Source organism: Malania oleifera, chromosome 7 (assembly GCF_029873635.1).
Source record: "Malania oleifera isolate guangnan ecotype guangnan chromosome 7, ASM2987363v1, whole genome shotgun sequence".
Lineage (NCBI taxonomy): Eukaryota > Viridiplantae > Streptophyta > Magnoliopsida > Santalales > Ximeniaceae > Malania > Malania oleifera.
This window is the reverse complement of record NC_080423.1, coordinates 17311365-17331231: the sequence shown is the minus strand read 5'-3', so window position 1 is coordinate 17331231 and position 19867 is coordinate 17311365. Positions and strand designations below refer to the sequence as shown.

At 33.1% G+C, this 19867-nt stretch overlaps 1 protein-coding gene across 2 annotated transcripts in view; it reads left to right on the top strand.

Moving 5' to 3' along the window:
- Positions 1-12242: 12242 nt before the first annotated feature.
- Positions 12243-19867, top strand: part of LOC131160497 (uncharacterized) — a 90912-nt gene continuing 83287 nt past the window's right edge. The window contains exons 1-3 of one of the 2 annotated variants that reach the window (XM_058116260.1): positions 12243-12564; positions 14811-14992; positions 15060-17321. In XM_058116260.1, the coding sequence (XP_057972243.1) occupies positions 14818-14992; positions 15060-17321 (2437 nt within the window). In that variant the 5' untranslated portion in view covers positions 12243-12564; positions 14811-14817. Of the gene's footprint in view, positions 12565-14810; positions 14993-15059; positions 17322-19867 lie in introns of those variants that run through there. The other variant, XM_058116261.1, reaches the window with a different exon arrangement.

Below are 19867 nucleotides of genomic sequence, written 5' to 3'. Positions count from 1 at the left end.
GTTTGATATTGAATTTTGAAATCTTTTAAATGTTGTTTCATATACAATGTTTGGGCACAACAACTCCTAGCTGCTGTGTATTCTGCTTCTGCTGTGGATAATGCCACAGAGTTTTGTTTCTTTGAAAACCAGGAGACTAATGAGTGTCCTAGGAAGTGACAAGTTCCACTAGTGCTTTTTTTTTTTTTATCTATTTTGCATCCAGCAAAGCCTACATCTGAACAGCTTATCATTTCAAACTCAGTTCCCTTTGGATACCATAAGCCTAGTTTGAGTGTGCCTAGTAGATAGATATCTAAGGATTCATTTAACTGCTATTTGATGTGATTCCTTAGGAGCCGATTGGAACCTAGCATACATACATACACTAAACATGATATCTGGTCTACTTGCTGTTAGGTAAAGTAAGCTTCCTATCATGCCTCGACAATGCTTGGTATCCACAAGTTTTCCTTGTTCATCCTTATCAAGACTCGTTGAGGTGCTCATGGGAGTTCCTATAGGTTTACTTTCTTCCATATCAAACTTTTTTAACATGTCTTTAATGTACTTAGTTTGATTTATGAAAGTTCCATTTTTAACTTGTTTGATTTGTAACCCTAGGAAGTAATTTAACTCTCCCATCATGCTCATCTCAAATTCTTTTTGCATAGACTTAGCAAATTCATTACACAATTCTTCATGAGTTGCTCCAAAAATAATATCATCAACATAAATTTGTACTATAAGCATGTCTTTATATTTGGTTTTTATAAATAGAGTGGTATCTATCTTCCCTCTTGAAAAATTGTTTTGAAGTAAGAACTTGCTTAGTCTTCCATACCAAGCTCTAGAAGCTTGTTTCAATCCATATAAAGCTTTTGTTAAGTTAAATACATGATTTGGATTTTTTGAATTTTCAAAACCTAGAGGTTGTTTGACATACACTTCTTCATTTATATATCCATTTAAGAATGCACCCTTTACGTCCATTTGGTATAATTTAAAATCCTTATGGGCTGCATAAGTTAGGAGCATCCTAATTGCTTTCATTCTAGATATGAGAGCAAAGGTTTCATCGTAATAAATGCCTTCTTCTTGATTATAACTTTGTGCTACTAACTTAACTTTATTTCTTATAACTACCCCATTTTCATCCTTTTTATATCTAAACATCCATTTAGTTCCTATGATTGACTTATCTTTTGGTTTAGGTATAAGTTCCCGCACTTGACTTCTTTCAAATTGATTTAGTTCCTCTTGCATAGCTATAATCCAAGAATCATCTTTTAAGGCTTCTTCAATATTCTTGGGTTCATCTTGAGACAAAAAGGCATAATGGTTGCAAATATTTTTCAATGAGACTCGAGTGGTTATTCCTTTTGATTTTTCACCAAGAATTTGATCTTTTGGGTGACTTTTAGCATATATCTATTCTTTAGGTAGTTCTAGATTTTCTATAATGTTTTCATTTGAAGTTTCATTATTATTTTCTTCTTTTATTTCATGATCTTCTTCTTTTTGTGGAATATCTTCTTTTTCATCAATCTTAACTCTATTGTTATAATTATTTGATTCATCAAATGTTAAGTGTATTGATTCAATAATAGTAAGAGTTCTTCTATTATAAACCCTATAGACTTTGCTATTTGTAGAGTAGCCTAAGAAGATACCTTCATCAGATTTGACATCAAACTTTCCTAAATCATTTTTAGTGTTAAAGATAAAGCATTTGCATCCAAATACATGAAAGTATGATATATTAGGTTTTCTACCTTTCCATAATTCATACGGTGTTTTCTCTATACTTGATCTTATAAATACCCTATTTACAATATAGCAAGCTATATTCACAGCTTCAGCCCAAAAGTATTTAGGTAGGTTATTTTCGTTTATCATTGTTCTTGTCATTTCTTGTAGGGTTCTATTTTTTCTTTCTACAACTTCATTTTGCTGTGGAGTCCTAAGTGCTGAAAAATTATTATTTATTCCATGTTCATTACAGAATTTGTTAACCTCTTTGTTTTTAAACTCCATACCTTGATCACTTCTAAAACATGTTATATTATATCCCTTTTCATTTTGTAATTTCTTGCATAAGGTGATTAGCATGTCACAAGCTTCATCTTGTTTGCTAAAAATAATACCCAAGTGAATCTTGAATAATCATCCATTATTACAAAAGCATATTGTTTTCCTCCTAGGCTTAAGGTTCTCATTGGACCAAATAAGTCTAGGTGTATTAGTTCTAGGAATTTTTTAGTAGATATATTTTTTTTTCTTTTTGAAACTTGTTTTGACTTGTTTTCCCTTTTGGCATGCATCACTCATCTTGTCTTTTATGAATTTGGTATTTGGTAATCCTTTTACAAAATTTTTCTTTGATAATTTGGATAATAGGTCCATGCTAGCATGTCCTAATTTCCTATGTCATAACCAACTTATTTCATTCATTGTTGCCAAACAAGTTACATTTTGATTCACTAGATTCTTAAGATTTATACAATAAACATTATTTATCCTATGAGCTATAAATAATGTTTTATTTTCCTTAAGATTTTGGATAACACATTTTTCTTTCTTAAAGGTTATTTCAAACCCTTTGTCACTTAATTGGCTAATGCTTAAAAGGTTGTGTTTTAATATTTCTACTAATAACACATTATCAATGGTAAGAGAAGGTTCTTTACCTATTTTCCCGATGCCAATAATTTTACCTTTGGCATTATCGCCAAATGTGACATATCCTCCATCCTTTTGTCTTAGAGAGGTAAACTTGGTCTTATCGCCGGTCATGTGTCTTGAACACCCGCTGTCCAAGTACCACTTATCCGTTGACAGTGTTGTCCTAAAACATCTTTACAATGGAGGATTCATTGTGTTAGTCTTTGGAACCCAAATTCTTTTAACTTTCTTTGTTTGGTTGTTAGTTCCATTATTAACTTTCCATTCTCCTTACACTTTAACATACTTTCTTTTTAGTAGGCAATTGAGCATTACGTGACCTTTAGTCTTGCACATATAGCAAGTGGTGTGTTCATGTTTGTTGTTTGAGGAAGTGCTAGCATAGTGCTTGGCTTCCTTGACAAAGTATCCCATGTATAATTTCTTATTCTTTTTATTTGTTTTACCATTATAACCTGTCCCTTCTTTATTTCCATGTAGCTTTTGCTGTCCAATCATCTTTTCAAAATTATATTTACCTTTGGTAAAGTTATATATAATTTTCTCCTTATCCTCTACTAATTTCTTAAGTTCATTTACTTCCAAATCCTTTTTATTCAAATTTTCTTTATGAGTTTTGCCTAATTCTTGAGTTACTTTATTTACTTCCTCTACTAACTTCTCAATACAAGAGTCTTTTCTTTTTCAATGGTTTTGAATGATTCAAGTTGCTTCAATAGTTCTTTATTTTGTTCCTTCAAGGTTATATTTCTTTTGGAAATTTTTATGAATCTTTTATGTAGAGAAAACAATTCAACTTGTAATTCCTTGTATGAAGGCATACTATCACATGACTCATCACAAGACTCATTGCAAGATTCTGTTGAAGAGTAGTAGGAATTTACCTCTTCTTCATTCGCTATAAAGCATATATTTGCCATCTCTTGTCCGCTTGATTCGTTTTCTGTCTTGCTGGAACTTGAGTCATCCCAAGTGGCCTTCATAGCTTCCTTCTTTTTCTTCTTGTCTTTCTTGAGCAACGGACAGTTCGGTTCGATATGCCCTGGTTTCTTGCAGTGATAGCATATTGGAGGTTCATTCTTACTTTTATTTTCTTTCCTACTTGTCTCTCCTTTTTCAGGTTTTTTTTATTGAACTTTCTAGGAAATCTTTTATTTCTTCTATAAAACTTACCTAGTCTCTTAGTGATGAATGTTAATTCATCTTGATCTAAGTCACTTGTTTCACTTTCCTCTTCACTAAAGCTGTGGCTAGATGCTTTTAGTGTAATGGATCTTTTATGCTTTGATTCAGGATTCCTTTATTTTAAGGTCATTTCATAGGTAAGAAGTGAACTTATGAGTTCATCTAAGGAGGTGGTCTTAAGGTTTCAACCTTCTGTAATTGGTGTAGCCTATGGTTCCCATATGGAGGGAAGGCCTCTTAAAATTTTTCTAATCATTTCGTAAGTGGTATAAGTTTTTCCTAAGGCACTTAAGGAAATGATTATGTGGGTGAATCTTGTGTACATACTTGATATGGTTTCATCTGAATTCATCTTGAATGCTTCATACTCGCTTGTTAACATGTCTATCCTATTGTCCTTAACATCAATAGTTCCTTCACATGTAACTTCTAATTTGTCCCATATTTCTTTAATTGTCTTGCAGGCCATGACCCTATTAAATTCGTTAGCATCTAAAGCATAGTATAAAACATTTATAGCACTCAAATTGATTTGAAGCATTTTTATAATTTAAATCAGTCATATCCTTTTGCTCTTTTGGAATCTATTTTCCATCTACTATTTTAGTGGGAATAAGGTCTCCATCCATAACTACTTCCTACGCTTTCCAATCCATGTGTTGGAGATAGATTTGCATTCTCTTTTTCCAAAAGGTATAGTTGTGTCCACAAAAGATTGATGGACGGGTTAAGGATTGGCCCTCTCCAAAAGGAGCTACTCCTATGTTTGCTATTTAGATCTTTTTATAGCTTCTTGTTAGGAATTTGCTATAACTTGTTTCAGATACTAATTGAAATTATGATAGCTTCCCGAGAGGGGGGTGAGTTGGGTTTTTTTTTTTTTTAAATATTTCCTTTTTAATATTTTTATAACAATAAGCACAACTAGTATACCTCCAACATAATCACCAAATTTAAATCAAGTCAACCACAACCAAACAACAAAGTAGTCAATATCTTGGTCTTTGAAGCAATAGCCCTATATCAAAGTGTAAAGCACACTGAATTTATATTAGTCTTGTGTTATTTCACAATCACACTTCTTCCTAGTGTTCAATTTTTAAATAAACTTTCAGTTTAATAAGTTTAGGATGATCAACCAACGTAGTCCCTTTCAGTTTCCACAATATATGCTAATCCAGTCAAAACGAATTATCTTCCGGTCTATTTAACAACTATACACTCAGAATTTATCAATTTTAAAGCATCCACGCAGGTTGTAAATTTTGCTGAAAAATAAAGAGTAAGGAAGAAAGAGAGAGACACAAGGTTTTAAGAGGTTCGGCTTATACCCAACCTACGTCCTCGTCTTTGGCAAATCACCAAAGGATTCACTAGTTCAGTTTCGTTGACGAGTGGAACAATACCGATTACAACCACTCCTTCCTTTAAGTTAAAGCCTGCCTCTCCAAATGATATTTCCTCGTTCGGTCCAACGATTCTACAACCTTAAATCATCTATAAACAAGAAATAAGATAGAGAAAGATTTGTGTACAAGAGACACTCTCATAATAGAGTTGATTAGTACAAGATTCAACATAAATATACTTCAAAGTAAATCAATATAAAAAGATTGAAGCTTAAACTAAATTTAGATCACCAAATGTATCTTCCAAGTATTAAAAGATTTAGACTTTGAAGGCTCTACTTCAGAATTTGTATCAACAGCAATTCAATAGTTGAAGTAGGATAAACACAAGAGAGTTTGAGAGCTTTTAGAGAACTTTGATTGCTGGAAAATTTTCTTGGTGTTGAAATCTTTGAAGTTTGAGGCTAATTATAGATGTTTAAAAGTAATTCCTTGCCCCCCAAGTTTACTTCGAGTAATCCTCAAGTTTTTCAAAAGAGTAGTGACCAAGTAATCAATTTAAAAAAAATCTTCCCATTGAGAATTTTTAACAATCTGTTCGAGTGGTAATTGCCTGCCATAGAAGAAACTAAACACTCAGAATACTGGCAGTCGCCTGCCAGAACCCAGACAGTCGCCTGACTTGACCACCCAGGCGCCTGACTATGCTCAGGCAGTCGCCTGGCACCCTACTGCATCTTTAAAAAATCCTTTTCTAATTTGGGCAGTCGCCTGGCTAACTAGCTTCACTTTATATTCTTTAAAAAAAAAAAACTTTCTTCTTTTAAGACCTCATTTACTTTGATTATAAAAACATTCTTTAAATATATTTCTAAGTTTCTTTTGATTTATTAGAACTTCAATTTAGTTTATATTGAAGTTTACATGAAGTACTTACATTCAAACATCCTTAAAACTATATTTTTTTGATCTTCAAGTAAGTCTTTGTTCTTTTATCTTCTTTGAGCTTCTGATCATCTTTCTTTCTTGATCTTTTTGAATAGTATTTTCACTATAAGCTTTATCATCCTTTTGAACTTTGAATTATCTTTAAGCTTTGCCTTCTTCCTAAAAGAATTTCACTTGAAACAAACTATATTAAACATTTCGTGATTTGTTATTATCAAAATAAGAATTGTAAGTCTTGTTAGGCCAACATACTGCACAAGTCCTATGCACAACTTCTTACCCTTGCAGGTTGTAGGAAAAATAATAAGCAGTAAGGTTCTTCATAGGATCATGTCCTTCGTATAAGCTTTATGAAAATTTCTTCACTTGGTTTGTTCTCTTTGATGACAATCTAGGAGCCTTTAGAGTTTGTGACATGTAGAGCCTCTATACACTAGAAAACAAAAATGCTAAGACATAGGGAGCTATAGACATCATCCTTAGGAGCATATCAATCATTTGTTCTATGTTTTTGTCTTCACCCTTGTAAAATTTAATTGCATAAAGAGTATAACATGTCAATTGGATTCACTAGGGCTTTTGAGCCAAACTAATATCAAGACTATTTGATGTGTTGCACTAGTTATGCTATTGAATTCTATCATAATTGTTACTCATGCATTGCCTAGTGAAATATTTGTTCTCTCTTTACAAATCTTAATTCATACAATCTTCATTGGGTAATTAAAATTCCACAAAGAAGGAAAAGTTATCTAGCTACTTATGACCCACTCATTACTACAACTTGTCATAAGATTTGGAGTTACTGGAATCTAATTAGAATGAGGATAACATAGTCATAATAAAATCTCCACTTTTGAGGCTTTGGAAAAATTTGTAGGAAATCTAGTGTAGCTTATTAGAGGGAAGTCATTTGTAGTTATTGAAGCTTAACCTTCAGTTGCACCACTAGTTTCTCAGGAACCCATTTTCATTAATATAATTGGAAAAGAGGCAAGTCCTAAACCGATTAAGCCATAACAAGCTAAGTCAACCAAATCCAAAGAAGAAGAAAGTCAGTCATAATGACAAAGATCATATGGCTTACATTGAGGAACAATTGAGGTCAATTCAAGGCATACAATATGGAGGTGTTAGAGATTTTGAAAATTTATGTCGTCTTACTAATGTGGAGATACTAAAGAAAGTCAAATTACCTGACTTTGATAAGTATAATGGGATTGGATGTTTGAAGATTCATCTTTAGATGTATGTAAGGAAAATGACTCCATTTTCTAAGAACCAAAAGATGTTAATACACATATTTAATGAAAGCCTAATTGGTTGACCTTTGAGATGGTATGCTTCACTTGACAAGAACCAAATTAAAAAATGTAGGGATTTGGCCAATTTGTTCATGAAACAATATTAGTTCAATGTTGACACCGCTATAGACAAAATGAGTCTTCAAACATGGAGAAGAAGACTTCAAAAACTTTCAAAGACTATGCTCAAAGATGGATAATGGTTGCTGCTTAAGTAAATCCGCCACTATTAGATATTAGAATGGTTAGTATTTTTGTGGGTACACTGAAAGGTGTATACTATGACAAGTTGATCCTACAAAGTCTATCTAACTTTGTGACAGTTATGGCTATTGGAGAAATAATTGAAATTAGACTAAAATTTGGAAAATTGACTAACTATACCACTTTGAAAATAGCTAAATAAGTTGTTAGGAAGAAATTTTTTGTCAAGACAGAGAAAAATGAAAAGGAAAGTGAATGCAGTTTCCAAGGACAAGGCAAAAAGCCAAAATCCAACTCAATCTATTTGCACATATACCACTAAACCTGCCATTAACTTACAATCCAATATGCCTATCTCATCGAATGCCAATCCAAATCAAGCCAATTCTAACCTAAGACCAAGGAATGAATTCACCACTCTTCCAATTCCCTTAGTTGACTTATACCATTAGTTTAGCTCAAGGGAATATTATGCCAGTACCTATGAAATTGAGGCAGAATATGGGGTTCTATGATTCGAACCTAAATTTTAAATATCATATGAATAAACCTATCCATGCCCCCAACAACTACTTAGCCTTTAAACATCAAGTCCAAGACCTCGTTGATGCAAAAATCTTGAAATTCTAGCCAAACATAATGCTTCAAATCCTAATGGAAAACAAACCCTTTAATAGATTATGGAAACACATACATCAATACTCTTGAATATGTGAAATACATGACACCAATCAATCAACATCTTCCATTACCATTAGTTTCACGCCAACTGTGATCCAGTATAATCCATGCTTCATATCTAATACCGAACCTTTGATTCTTAAACCATTTACTTCATTCCCATATTCCTCAAAACCACGTTGTGCCTTGAAAGTATAAAATAGAAGTGGTGAAAGTAGAGGAGTTAGCTAAGGTGGCTAATTTATCTATTGTTGGTGGTATAATAAGAAGTGGTTGTTGTTATACTCCTGCACAATTGGAAAGAAAAAGGAAAGGTGAAGAGAAAGTGGGTGAAGAGAAAGAAAATGAAGCTAACATGGAGAAGAACAAAGGTTAAAAGGTTAAAAAGTTCCCACAACAACTTAAGATTTGTGACTACATCATTGTGGAACAATGAATAAAACTTTAGCTTAGATTTTCATACTCAATTTACTCATTGCTTCAAAAGGTCACATGCATACCTTGCTGAAAGTATTAAAGGAAACCCATGCATCTCAGAATGTACCGATTGAACAGTTTAAGAACATAGTCAATTTTATGTTGACAATAAACAAAATTGCCTAAACAGATGACAAAATTCCATCTAATGGAAGAGGTCATGTGAATCTATTATATTATGAAATAAAATGTTCATCCAATGGTAAAAAAAAAATTAGTGTAAAAGACACTCACATCTTCTAAGGTTTGTCAAAAGACAAGAACCTCCACTGAGGTTTTTAAAATCCCATAGACACCCCTCTCAAGTTTGAACCTATGGAAACTTATACCCTCTTATGTATACTTTTTTGTTAGTATTCAAACGAAAGTTTAAAAAATATATTTTTTTCAATTATGCCCTTAATCATGAGCTGGTAGCTTTCTACACATGATGTGGTTGAAAATTATTTTTACCTTTTTTGTCTTTATTTACATAATGCCTTTAAAAATATTTCTTAAAAATATTTTTTTCACGATTATGCCCTCAATCAAAAGCTACTACCTTCCTACAAGTGATGTGGCTAAAAATTTAATATTCTTCACATTTTTAGACTTTGTCATAGGTCAATTTTTACTTGCTCTTTATGCTAACAAGGTGAGTTTTGGACTAATATTAAGTGTGCAATAACGAGATTATATCGTAAAGAAGTATACTTTTATGTGGATGTATAATTGAAGGCTGATTTCCATTTGATGGAGATGACTTTTTGTTTTGAAGGTAGGCAACGTGAAATGGGTTTAATAAGGGTAAAGAAGGGCAAAAAAGTTTCAAAGGTAATTGAACTATGCTGCAATATATAATTAAGGGCAACAAGGGAAAAAATATTTTCAAAGACAAATTGTGTCACGCTAGGAGTATAAAATTAAGGGCAAAATGATAAAAAAAATATTTTCAAAGGCATTATATAAATACAAGAAAAAAGGAGGGGGGGGGGGGATTTCAACCACATCACTTGTAGGAAGCTAACAACTCCTGATTAAGGGCTTAATTTTTTTTTAAAAAAAATTATTTTTAAAAATTATTTTTAAGGCATTAAATAAGGACAAAAAGGGGAAAAAAATCTTTTTAGCCACATCACGTATAGAAAACTAGCAGCTCTTGATTAAGGGCATAATTTGAAAAAAAGTTATTTTTTAAAATTATTTTTACAAGAGTTATGTAAATAAGGGTAAAAAGGGGGAAAATTTTGGTTATATCATGTGTAGGAAGCTAGCAAAACTTGATTGAGAGCATAATTAAAAAAAAGAAAAATTATTTTATTAACTTTCGTTTGAATACTAACACAAAGTTGACATGAGGGGGTATGAGTATTTATAAATTCAAACTTGAGGGGAAGTTTGTGGGATTTTAAAAATTTAAGGGGAGGTGTTTGTCTTTTTGACAAACCTCATGAGAGGCGAGTGTCTTTGACCCAAAAAAATATACTTGGGGTGGGAAACACAAATTTTCTGTCATCCAAAATGGATTATTCATTCTGAACCCCCATAAATTTGTCACTTAATTGAGTCGAATAAGGATTGCAATTTCCTTACCCGATAACCCACCTAATTTGTCATGAATTATCTAACCTGATCCATTTTGTTAGGTTTACTAAGGTGGTATAAGTGGAACATGTTGCTCGTAGGGGATGTCCGAGCGAATAATCGATAAAAATTCATATCATAGTGATTTAATAAGCTTTACACTAACTGTTAACTACATAACGCAATTCTCCTCCTTTACTTGGGTTTGAGACCAACTGTATCTGAAAATATTAAGACATTAAGCCCCCCGTATGAGAGTACTTAAAAAATTCTTATTACATTTATCGCTTAAAACAAACACTTTTACCAAAAATAGCATTTTACTTGTATAACAATAAACACTTATTGTAAAAAAATGCTATTTCAAAACTACTTTTTTGATAACCATTTAAGTAAATTTTGAGAAACAATCTAAGATAACTTTTTAGCCACTTATAAGTAACATTAATCATTGAGGGGTGAATTTTTAAAAATAAGAAAAATATTTAAAAAATATATTAGAAGATAATCGTATATTACTTTATTTTATATATTGTAATATATAAATTTTTGATAAAATATATTTCAATTCTTGAATGAAGAAAATAACCATCTATTGATTTAAATAATATTAAAAATTCAAAATACTAATTTAATTAATAATTTTAATTTAACATAAATTTATATGATAATCATATCCTATAAATATAAATTAAGAACAAGATTATTGTTAATAAAAAATAATATTATATTAATTTTAGGTAAACAAAAATATTTAAATATTAATCAAAAATAACAATTAACATAATTATTAATTAAAAATTGATCATATATTATTCTATCATGCATTATAACCTATTAATTATTAATGAAATATGATTGAATTCTGAAATGAATAAACAAAACCACCTATAAATTTAAATTCATATTAAATAAATAAAAATTTTAATTTAGTTGTTAACACTATTCTCAACATAAATTAATGTCAAATCACTTTATACATTTATAAGAAAATTTTTGTTAATTAGTAAGCTATATTATATAATTTTAGCTGGTAGAAAATATTTACATTTTAATTAGAAAATTAATATAATTATTATTTAAGATTTTAATTATAAAAATATTAATATTTTTATTTAAATATATTTAAAAATAGATATTAGTTATTAACTTATTATAATTTAACTTTGAGCTGAACAAGAACTATTTATTAACTTAAATTAACATTAAATAATTTAGAGTAAAAAACACTCACTTTCTTTGAGATTTAGTAAAAAGACAAGACTTTTCCTCAAGTTTTGAAAATTTCATTGACCTCCTTGAGGTTTCACAAATAACATAAATCTCTCTTAAAGTTTGCTAAAAAGATACAAATCTTCTTTTAAAAGATTTTTTTTTTTACAAAATATAAGAAAAGATTTGTATCTTTTTGACAAATCTCATGTGAGGTATATGAAATTCTTGAAATCTCATGGGAGGTTTCCGAAATTTTTAAAACCTCAAGTGAAGTCAATACTTTTTTGTCAAACTTGAGTGGAGGTTGATGTCTTTTATCCAATAAATCAAAATTTTAAATAATTAATAATATTTTTTTTATCATGATTTAAAGGAATATGCTTTAAAATATACATTAATAATTTCATATTATTTTAATAAAAATATTTAAACTTTAATTATAGTAATTAAAATAATTATTAATAAAATTATTAATTAAAGATATTAATATTTATAATTTGAAATATATTTGAAAATAATTAATATATGTACTAAACCTCACTTAACTGCATCACAGACAGTAGTTATACAAGAAAAAGAGGCTATAGGTAGGTTTTTCAGCTTGCAACGTGGTCGTTTTGTTAAATCGGGAGGACAGGTGATGTGGCAACTTGAGTGCCCGTAGGTGAGAGCCGAGTCGTACAACTTCCCAGTTCCCCTCAAGCTCCAGAAAGCTCTGTGGGACCTCGACCATAATAAAACAATCTCAACCAGCCAGCAAACGACGCCCTCCGCCGGTACGCGTCTTCGGAATCGCCGGTCGACACTGAATTCGTTTCCGACGGTGGAATCGCAGCTTCCCCTGCGATTCTAGCTCAATCCAAATGACTATTCTCCGAGAGATATGGGAGACAGCTTCAAAGGGAGATAGCCTTGCCATTCTCTCACATACGGTCTTCTGATTGAAGAATTTATTGGCACCTCGGAGATTTCAGGTTCTTGAGTTTCTCTCTCTCTCTCTCTCTCTCTCTCTCTCTCTGAATGTTACACTTCTCTTGCGACCTATTATTTTCCGTCTGATGTTTGGATTTCTGGTTTCAATTTCGAATAGGTTTAAACTTAATTTGTTTTAATTATTTGATTTCACCGATGCCGGTGTTTGCTCATTTTCGTACTCTTCAATTACATAGTACTTTAATTGGGCTTGAAAGCAGAATTGGCCTTGATTTTTAGTTTAGAAGCTCGATAGGTACTTCGGAAATGCTAACCAATTAGTTAAGTTCTTTTTCTGTCTACAGCTTATTTGTGGAGGCACATAGTCGCGATAATATAATTGATTAGTGGAATGCCCTTGTTTTACTAAATATCTGGTCTAGCCATCAAATACCATGCCCATTGTCGTTAATTTTGTTCCTTATTGTTATGATCTCTTGCCATGTTTTGGAGTTCCAATTTATTAAAGTTAGGGTTCCGTTTGGATCTAAGTATATGAAGGAAAATGAAAATAAGAGCCAAATGAATAATTATTAGATTTTCTATGTCAAATGCTGTTAAGAATAAAACCTGTTCAAATATCATTAAAAATTAAGAAAAAACTAAAGGCTAAAGACATTTAAAATCAAATTTTGTTGATTGGTTTACTATCTATTTTATTTTCTTTCTCACTTTCTTTGGGGATAAATGGATTTCTTCATATTTTCTTTCCTTTCCTTAAGATTTTCCAACTTCTAAACAGGTCTGGGTGTATTCTTGTAGTTGGCCTAGAAAAGTGCCAGCAATTTTCGTTCTTTTTTCTATGGGAAACAAGTACCACTGCCTAATCTTTTAACTTCAGTCTCAACAATTATTGTAACTGATCAGTATTTTAAGACAATGTAAGTGATTGGTGTGGCTATGGTCACTTCTGTGGACAATAATATTGTGAAGATACACCACTATAATGATGACTAGTGGTGGATCCAGGACCTTTACTTTGGTCTTGTGCACAGGTTTGGAAAAAAACATCTAGAATCTTCAATCATTGTCTGCTGATTTGGTGCAGAGTCGGATTTGGCTTATCTCTGGTGCTCTAACTTTTTTTATTTAGAGCTTTGCAGCAGCTTGATCTGCAAAGATATTGGAGGGTGTTGTTACTTTACTATTTTCTTTTTGATTTTCTTTTTACTTGGGAGGACACAATGCCCTCCTTTACTTATAATATATGATATATTTTTTCTTTCTCTTAATAATATTTCTTCTTTTATCCCCTCAAATAAAAATTACGAACATTTAGATGCCACTTTCTGTTTATGTAAATCCCCTTCAAAGCTCCATTTCAATTTATTATTATGGTTTTGATAATTGATTGGTATTTGAGGGCAATTTGAGGTGTCCCATGTCAAAAATTTTGGAAGCCCTTTGAGTGGGGATATTTTGATGTGTGAATTTGAAAGGATGTGAGTGAACAGGTGCTTGGTTTTGAATTTTAGTGTCTAAATATTGTAGGTTTACTTTTGGCTTGCTCGGGCTTTTAGATTTTAAGCACAATGCAATCACTGTTGTATAATTATATGCGTAGATGTTTTCTCATTTCTCTGTGTCCTGACTCATTGTGGTCCGCCCCTTCCATGGACCCCGCATATGTGGGAGCTTCATGCACTGAGGTGCCCTTTCTTTTGCCTCTTGTACGTATTTTTATTGGGTGCTTGGTTAAGTCGGTGCTTCTTGATGGGGTTCTGTGATTGTCTTCTCAGCATTTGCATGGAGTGTGAATCAGTTCTTTTTATTATCTGATCAAAGCTCTGAGTGCTGAAGATTTGTAAACCTCCAAAAAAGAGCTTATATGAAAATTTTTATTTTTGATGGTATTGTCAAGTACTTTTGCCCCTCGCTGTGGTCATGGTGTATTTAACGCTGGAAGAAAAATTTTTGATAGCTGATTATCTTTAATAGGGGAATGCTGTTTAGTGCTACTTTTCTTTTTTTGTTTGCGCATTCTTGTTTAGTGAACTTGCTTATTTTGTTTGCTTCTTAAATTCTTGTTAGTCTAGTTACATCATAATTGAAGAGTTGTTAAATAATAATTGTAGTTGTAATAATAATAATAATAATAATAATAATAATAATAATAATAATTTGATCTTTTGGGGTAGCTTTAGCTTAATTCCTGTATTGTTTTTTCTTAACTGGTTGTACAAACTTGCATCTGCAACATTATTTCTCTGTTGTTATTTTTTCATTTGTTTCTCTCCTTCAATCATAGGATCAAAATGGATTATTCCTATGGTGGTGAGGGTCCTGCTATACTGCAGCTGCACAAATGGGGACCCTCCCAGTTGCAACTCAACCTTTCAGAATTTCGTGAAGCTTTTATATCTCCAACAAGGGAGCTAGTGTTATTGCTTTCATATCAATGTGAAGCTGTGCTGCTTCCTTTGATTACAGGTGAATTTTACTGCCTCATCTGTTATTGTTGTTTTCTCCAGACAGCTGATATGTCTTTTGTCTGCAGGGGACTCAGTAGATAATACTGATCCTGGAAATTGTTATACTGAAAATATTGAGAATGCAAGTTCTGTAGCCTTCAACTCATCTACAGCAGTCCCTAGTAGGTTAGATCCAAGGGACTCAAGCACTTCAAGATTAGTAACTACAGTTTCTGATTGTGATATTTTTCATGAAAGTAATATTTCAAGATCTGATAGTTACCCTTCTGTTTGTGATGTAAACTCACTGGCTTGGGGGATGTCTGGGGATGCCTATAATCAGCATCAGGATGCCTCGTTTAGGGAGCTTCTCTTTGTGTCTGGCAACAATGGTGTGACAGTCCATGCTTTTCGTCAACCTCGTCAAACAAGTGAAATCATCGAAACCATGCAGGAGGGTGAATTTGGACATGGGATGTGGGTGGAGTGGGGACCTTCTATCTCACCTAACCATACAGAACAGGAGAACATCTCTTTGTGTTGCGAAACATCTGAAAATACCTTGGGTGTGAACAGGGCCAATGGAAGTGAGGAAAGTCGGCAGAGTTTTTGCAAGGAAGTTGAGAATGATGAATTGTCAAGAAGCGTGATTTTGAAGAGATGGTTGCGGACTTTCTTGACCCTTGCAGAAACTGTGGAATCTGAAGGTAACATTTATACTAAGTTTCCAGAGAAAGCATCTTTTCCACCCACTGCAAGGGTTGTTTCATTTAAAATTTTTGATCAAAATTCACCGCTTTTGGACATTCTTTTTCGTGACAGTTCATCAAGTAATGAAGAAAATCAGAAGGAAACAGTTTTAGATACCGTGGATGATATATGTGTAAAGTCAGATTCAAGTCCATCAAGCCCAAAACTCACTTCTGATGTTTTGTCCGAATTTTTGAGTGTTGGAAAGAATGGCGCATATAAATGTTTGAGAGTATTCTCCAGCAATTCACACCAATTAATTGGATTTGTTCTACATCCAGGGGAACATGAGTGTTCTGGTGCTAGTGTTGAAAGGGAGACCTTACTTCTTGTTGCCAGGTTGGATAGATGGGGAATGCATTGGGTTTGTTCAGTGAAACTTCAGAACAGTCTGGATAAAGGCAACTGGACAGACTTCCAATTTTCTGATAATCTACTTGCTTGCCTCACTACATCTGGCTTAATTTTCTTTTATAGTATAATAACTGGTGAACATGTTGCACGTTTGGATATTTTACAGATTTGTGGACTTAATTATCTGTCTAGTTTACAGGGGCAAGAACTATTTTCTGTGGAAAATGATGTGGTTTCAGGAAATATTGACATGCAGAATAAACCAGGTGGTGAAGTTTATGATAAGTCAACTAAAAAAAATAATGATTTATGTGGCAGAAGAATGTTTAGGAGGCTGATTGTTCCATCATATACCTCGTTTATGGCTGCAGTTGATGAGCATGGTGTTGTTTATGTAATATGTGCTGGTGACTACATGGCAGATAAGTTCTATTCATTTGAGAAGTTGCTCCCACATTTTCAGCATTTAAGCCTTGGGATATTGGCTGGCTGGAAGGTTGGTGGTTCTGAAATTAGCCACCAAAGAGTATTTTCTGATCTTTCAGGTTGTCAAAATTCAGATATTTCATCCTTTGGGAATGAGAAACGTTCCTTCTTGGGTGATAGTAGAAGTAATGAGCATAGGAACATTCAGGAAAGAAAAGGGACCCAATATGGCTCTCAGTTGAGTGGCTTCTCTACTGCGTCAGACATAACTGATGACAGATTCTCTTTTTCTGAATCACAAACACATCTTATGCGGAAAATCTTTCTTCCTGTAAATGGATCTAGTGAAGAAGATTTTATTTGTTTTTCCCCACTTGGAGTTACTCGGCTTATCAAGAAAAACCATATCAAGGATGAGAGGAATTTTCAAATTGTTCATTCCAATCTGCATGCCAACCTAAAAGTTCGCGATGACAGGTGCCTAGATTCTAGGTGCGAGGTGTATGATCTCCTAGGAGTGGAAGAAGCTTCTGTTGGAGAAGTTATTTCCTGTGCTTTCCAAGGATATTTTTATTTGGTAACACAGGTGGGTCTTTCAGTAGTTCTTCCATCTGTTTCACTTTCATCAGATTTCCTTCCTATTGAATCTATTGGATATCAACAACCAAGTATGACTATGGGCATTGGACTTCAAGTTGGAAACATTCTGACAATGGAACAATCTACATGGTCCTGGTCACACTGGAAAAGAGAAGTTCTGGATAGAGTTCTTGTATACGAAGGCCCTGAGGAGGCAGATCTCTTGTGTTTGGAAAATGGTGAGTTTTTCTTTAAATCAATGATATTGTTAGTAGCTACCTGTCATATCTTTGCAATAGATGGTGAACGTTTTGTGTATAAATAGCTGTCTTCCATGACTATGTGCTGGGTCAGTACTTCATTACCTGCTCTAGTGTATTGTCATTCCTTTTGGTGATTTGCTCTCATTATTGTTTTATTTTTTCTTTGAGTTCATTAATTGGAGTGTGCTAACGTGTGGTTATTTACGATTTTGAATAAATGATGTCTATGAATCGTGTTATGCTGTCTCAAAATGCCATATTTGTCAAATAGATTATTCTAAAATGAATTTGGGGGAGCTTCCTTGAAAGATTTCATATCTAATCCTATTATTCTTTCTTAGTCCCGAAGAATCCCAAAAAATGTGGTTGTGCTTAATTGCTATAGAGATTTATGCTCAACATGTCCTATTTGGCAATGAGAAGGATATCAGGGATTGACTTGTGCTTTTAGATAATTTGGGTATTAGTTTGGCGAGTATGATTTTACATAATGTGAGGGTGACAGTTTCCTAGGCTATAGGAAGGGAAGAAAAAATGAAGAGAGAAGTGCAAAAAAAAGGTTGACTAGTTCTTTCACTACGGGGTATGGGGGTAGTTAAGGGAGTAGGGGTGGGGTAATAAGTCTTTAGAATGAAGATTTTGAGCTGAAATATTAGGGGCTTAAATGATTGTAGAAAGTGTCCAACGAATAGGCAAGTTTTTCTCAAAGCTTGTTCGAGTGTGGTTATGTTTCACAAGTCTAAGTTAGAGATGGCCAATGGGTTTTTGTTTTGGAGTATTTGGGACCCTAAATATAAGGTTTTTTTTTTTTTGTTTGGTTGGGTAGTGATTTTGTTCGTTTTGGGGCATCCTTGTGGTTTGAGATATTGGGGCCAAAGGTTGGTACTAGAATAAAAAAGCTTGCTGGATATTTCTTTTTTTTGATTTTTTAGAAGGTAGGGTGGGGGTTATTCATGGTTAAGGTCTATTTATGGTCCTAATTGTACTTGTCTGAAGATTATGGGCTTTGTTCCCCATTATTATTATTGTCATTTTTTTTTTGGGGGGGGGGGGTGTTGTGTGATTTTTAATGTTATTAGGACTTCTCATTGGATGTTAGGAGTGTCACCTTTGATGAGCTCATGGGTATTGTTATTTGAAAATGCTGAGTTATCTTGGGGTTGACCTTTTGCCACTTGTATTGGTAGATTCTTGTTATGAATGTTTGGTAGAATGTTTTTTTCCTATCTTATCTCAAAAAGTCTTAACTATGGTGGTACCTAAGAAGCACTGATACCGACACAAGACACAGGTACAACACGAATTGGCACCTCGATATGACAATTTTTCAAAAAAAAAAAAAGTATATGACATGACAAGGATACATTGATTAATATATATGTATGTATATATAGGCATGTTACAAATATGTGAAAATTTTGATTTAAAATGAAATATGAGCACCATTTTTGTGCAAAATTATCAATTACATATTTCACAAACTATACTTATACAATCATCAACTATGTTCATATTATAGAATATTGGTTGAACAAAAAAAAAAAAAACAGCTCAAGGGCATGGCTAATCGTGGGTAATGGGCGTCACTTTGTAAGAATTTTTTTAAAACATTACATATTAACAAAGAGTGGCAAAATGGTGATGACTTTGCAGAAAGTTGGTGGGGGGGGTTTGGGGTGGGATTTTTGGGGTTACGAGGTCCAACGATGGTCTACAAGGCTGGTATAGTGGCAGTGGCGCTAGGGCTCCAAAGTCCAACCACTCCAATGTTAGAGAACTTGACTCTTGATCTCTTGACCTATTCTTGTTTTCTTTTCTTGGATTTTGTTAACAGAGTTAAAAGGGCAACATAAACGCAGCGTTTTGGTGCAAGAAGTGCCTTGAAGGTGTCCTTTCTATGTCGGGAAGTGTCTTAGTCATGTCCAAAAGTAATATTAATTAATTAATTTTTTATATGTGTTGGATATGTGTCGAGGAGTGTTGGGTAGGTGTCAATATCTGATACGTGTCAGACACCGACACTTTAGGCTTCCAGAAGTATCCATGTTTCCTAGGTGGTATCAGACCCTTGCCCCATTGTTCTTGTTCAATGAAGTGGGACCTACTCCGTTTTGGTTCGAAAATATGTGGCTGGGCATCTTGAGGTTGTTGAGTTGATTAGAGAAGGAGTGGAATATGTTTAAAATAACTTAAAGCAGTGGAATAAGGTGTTTAGGGACCTAGGAGGAATAGTGTTCTTATGAAGATTTAGGGATTTTTGCAAATTGGAGGAGGGGAATTTGTGGGAGGATTAAGCGGCTAGGAAGTTAAATGAATTTGATGAGATTCTTTTGAAGTAGAAAATTGGAGGCAAAAATCTAAGTTAAATTGGGCAAGGAAGGAGATTGTAACACTAGATTGTTTCATAGAGTTGCTAGTGGTAGAAAGCATAAGAGTTTCAGTAAGGAGTTCAGATTTAAGGTGGTGAAGTGATTAGAAATCCTTAATTAATTGCATATGAGACCACTTGCTTTTTTAAGTTG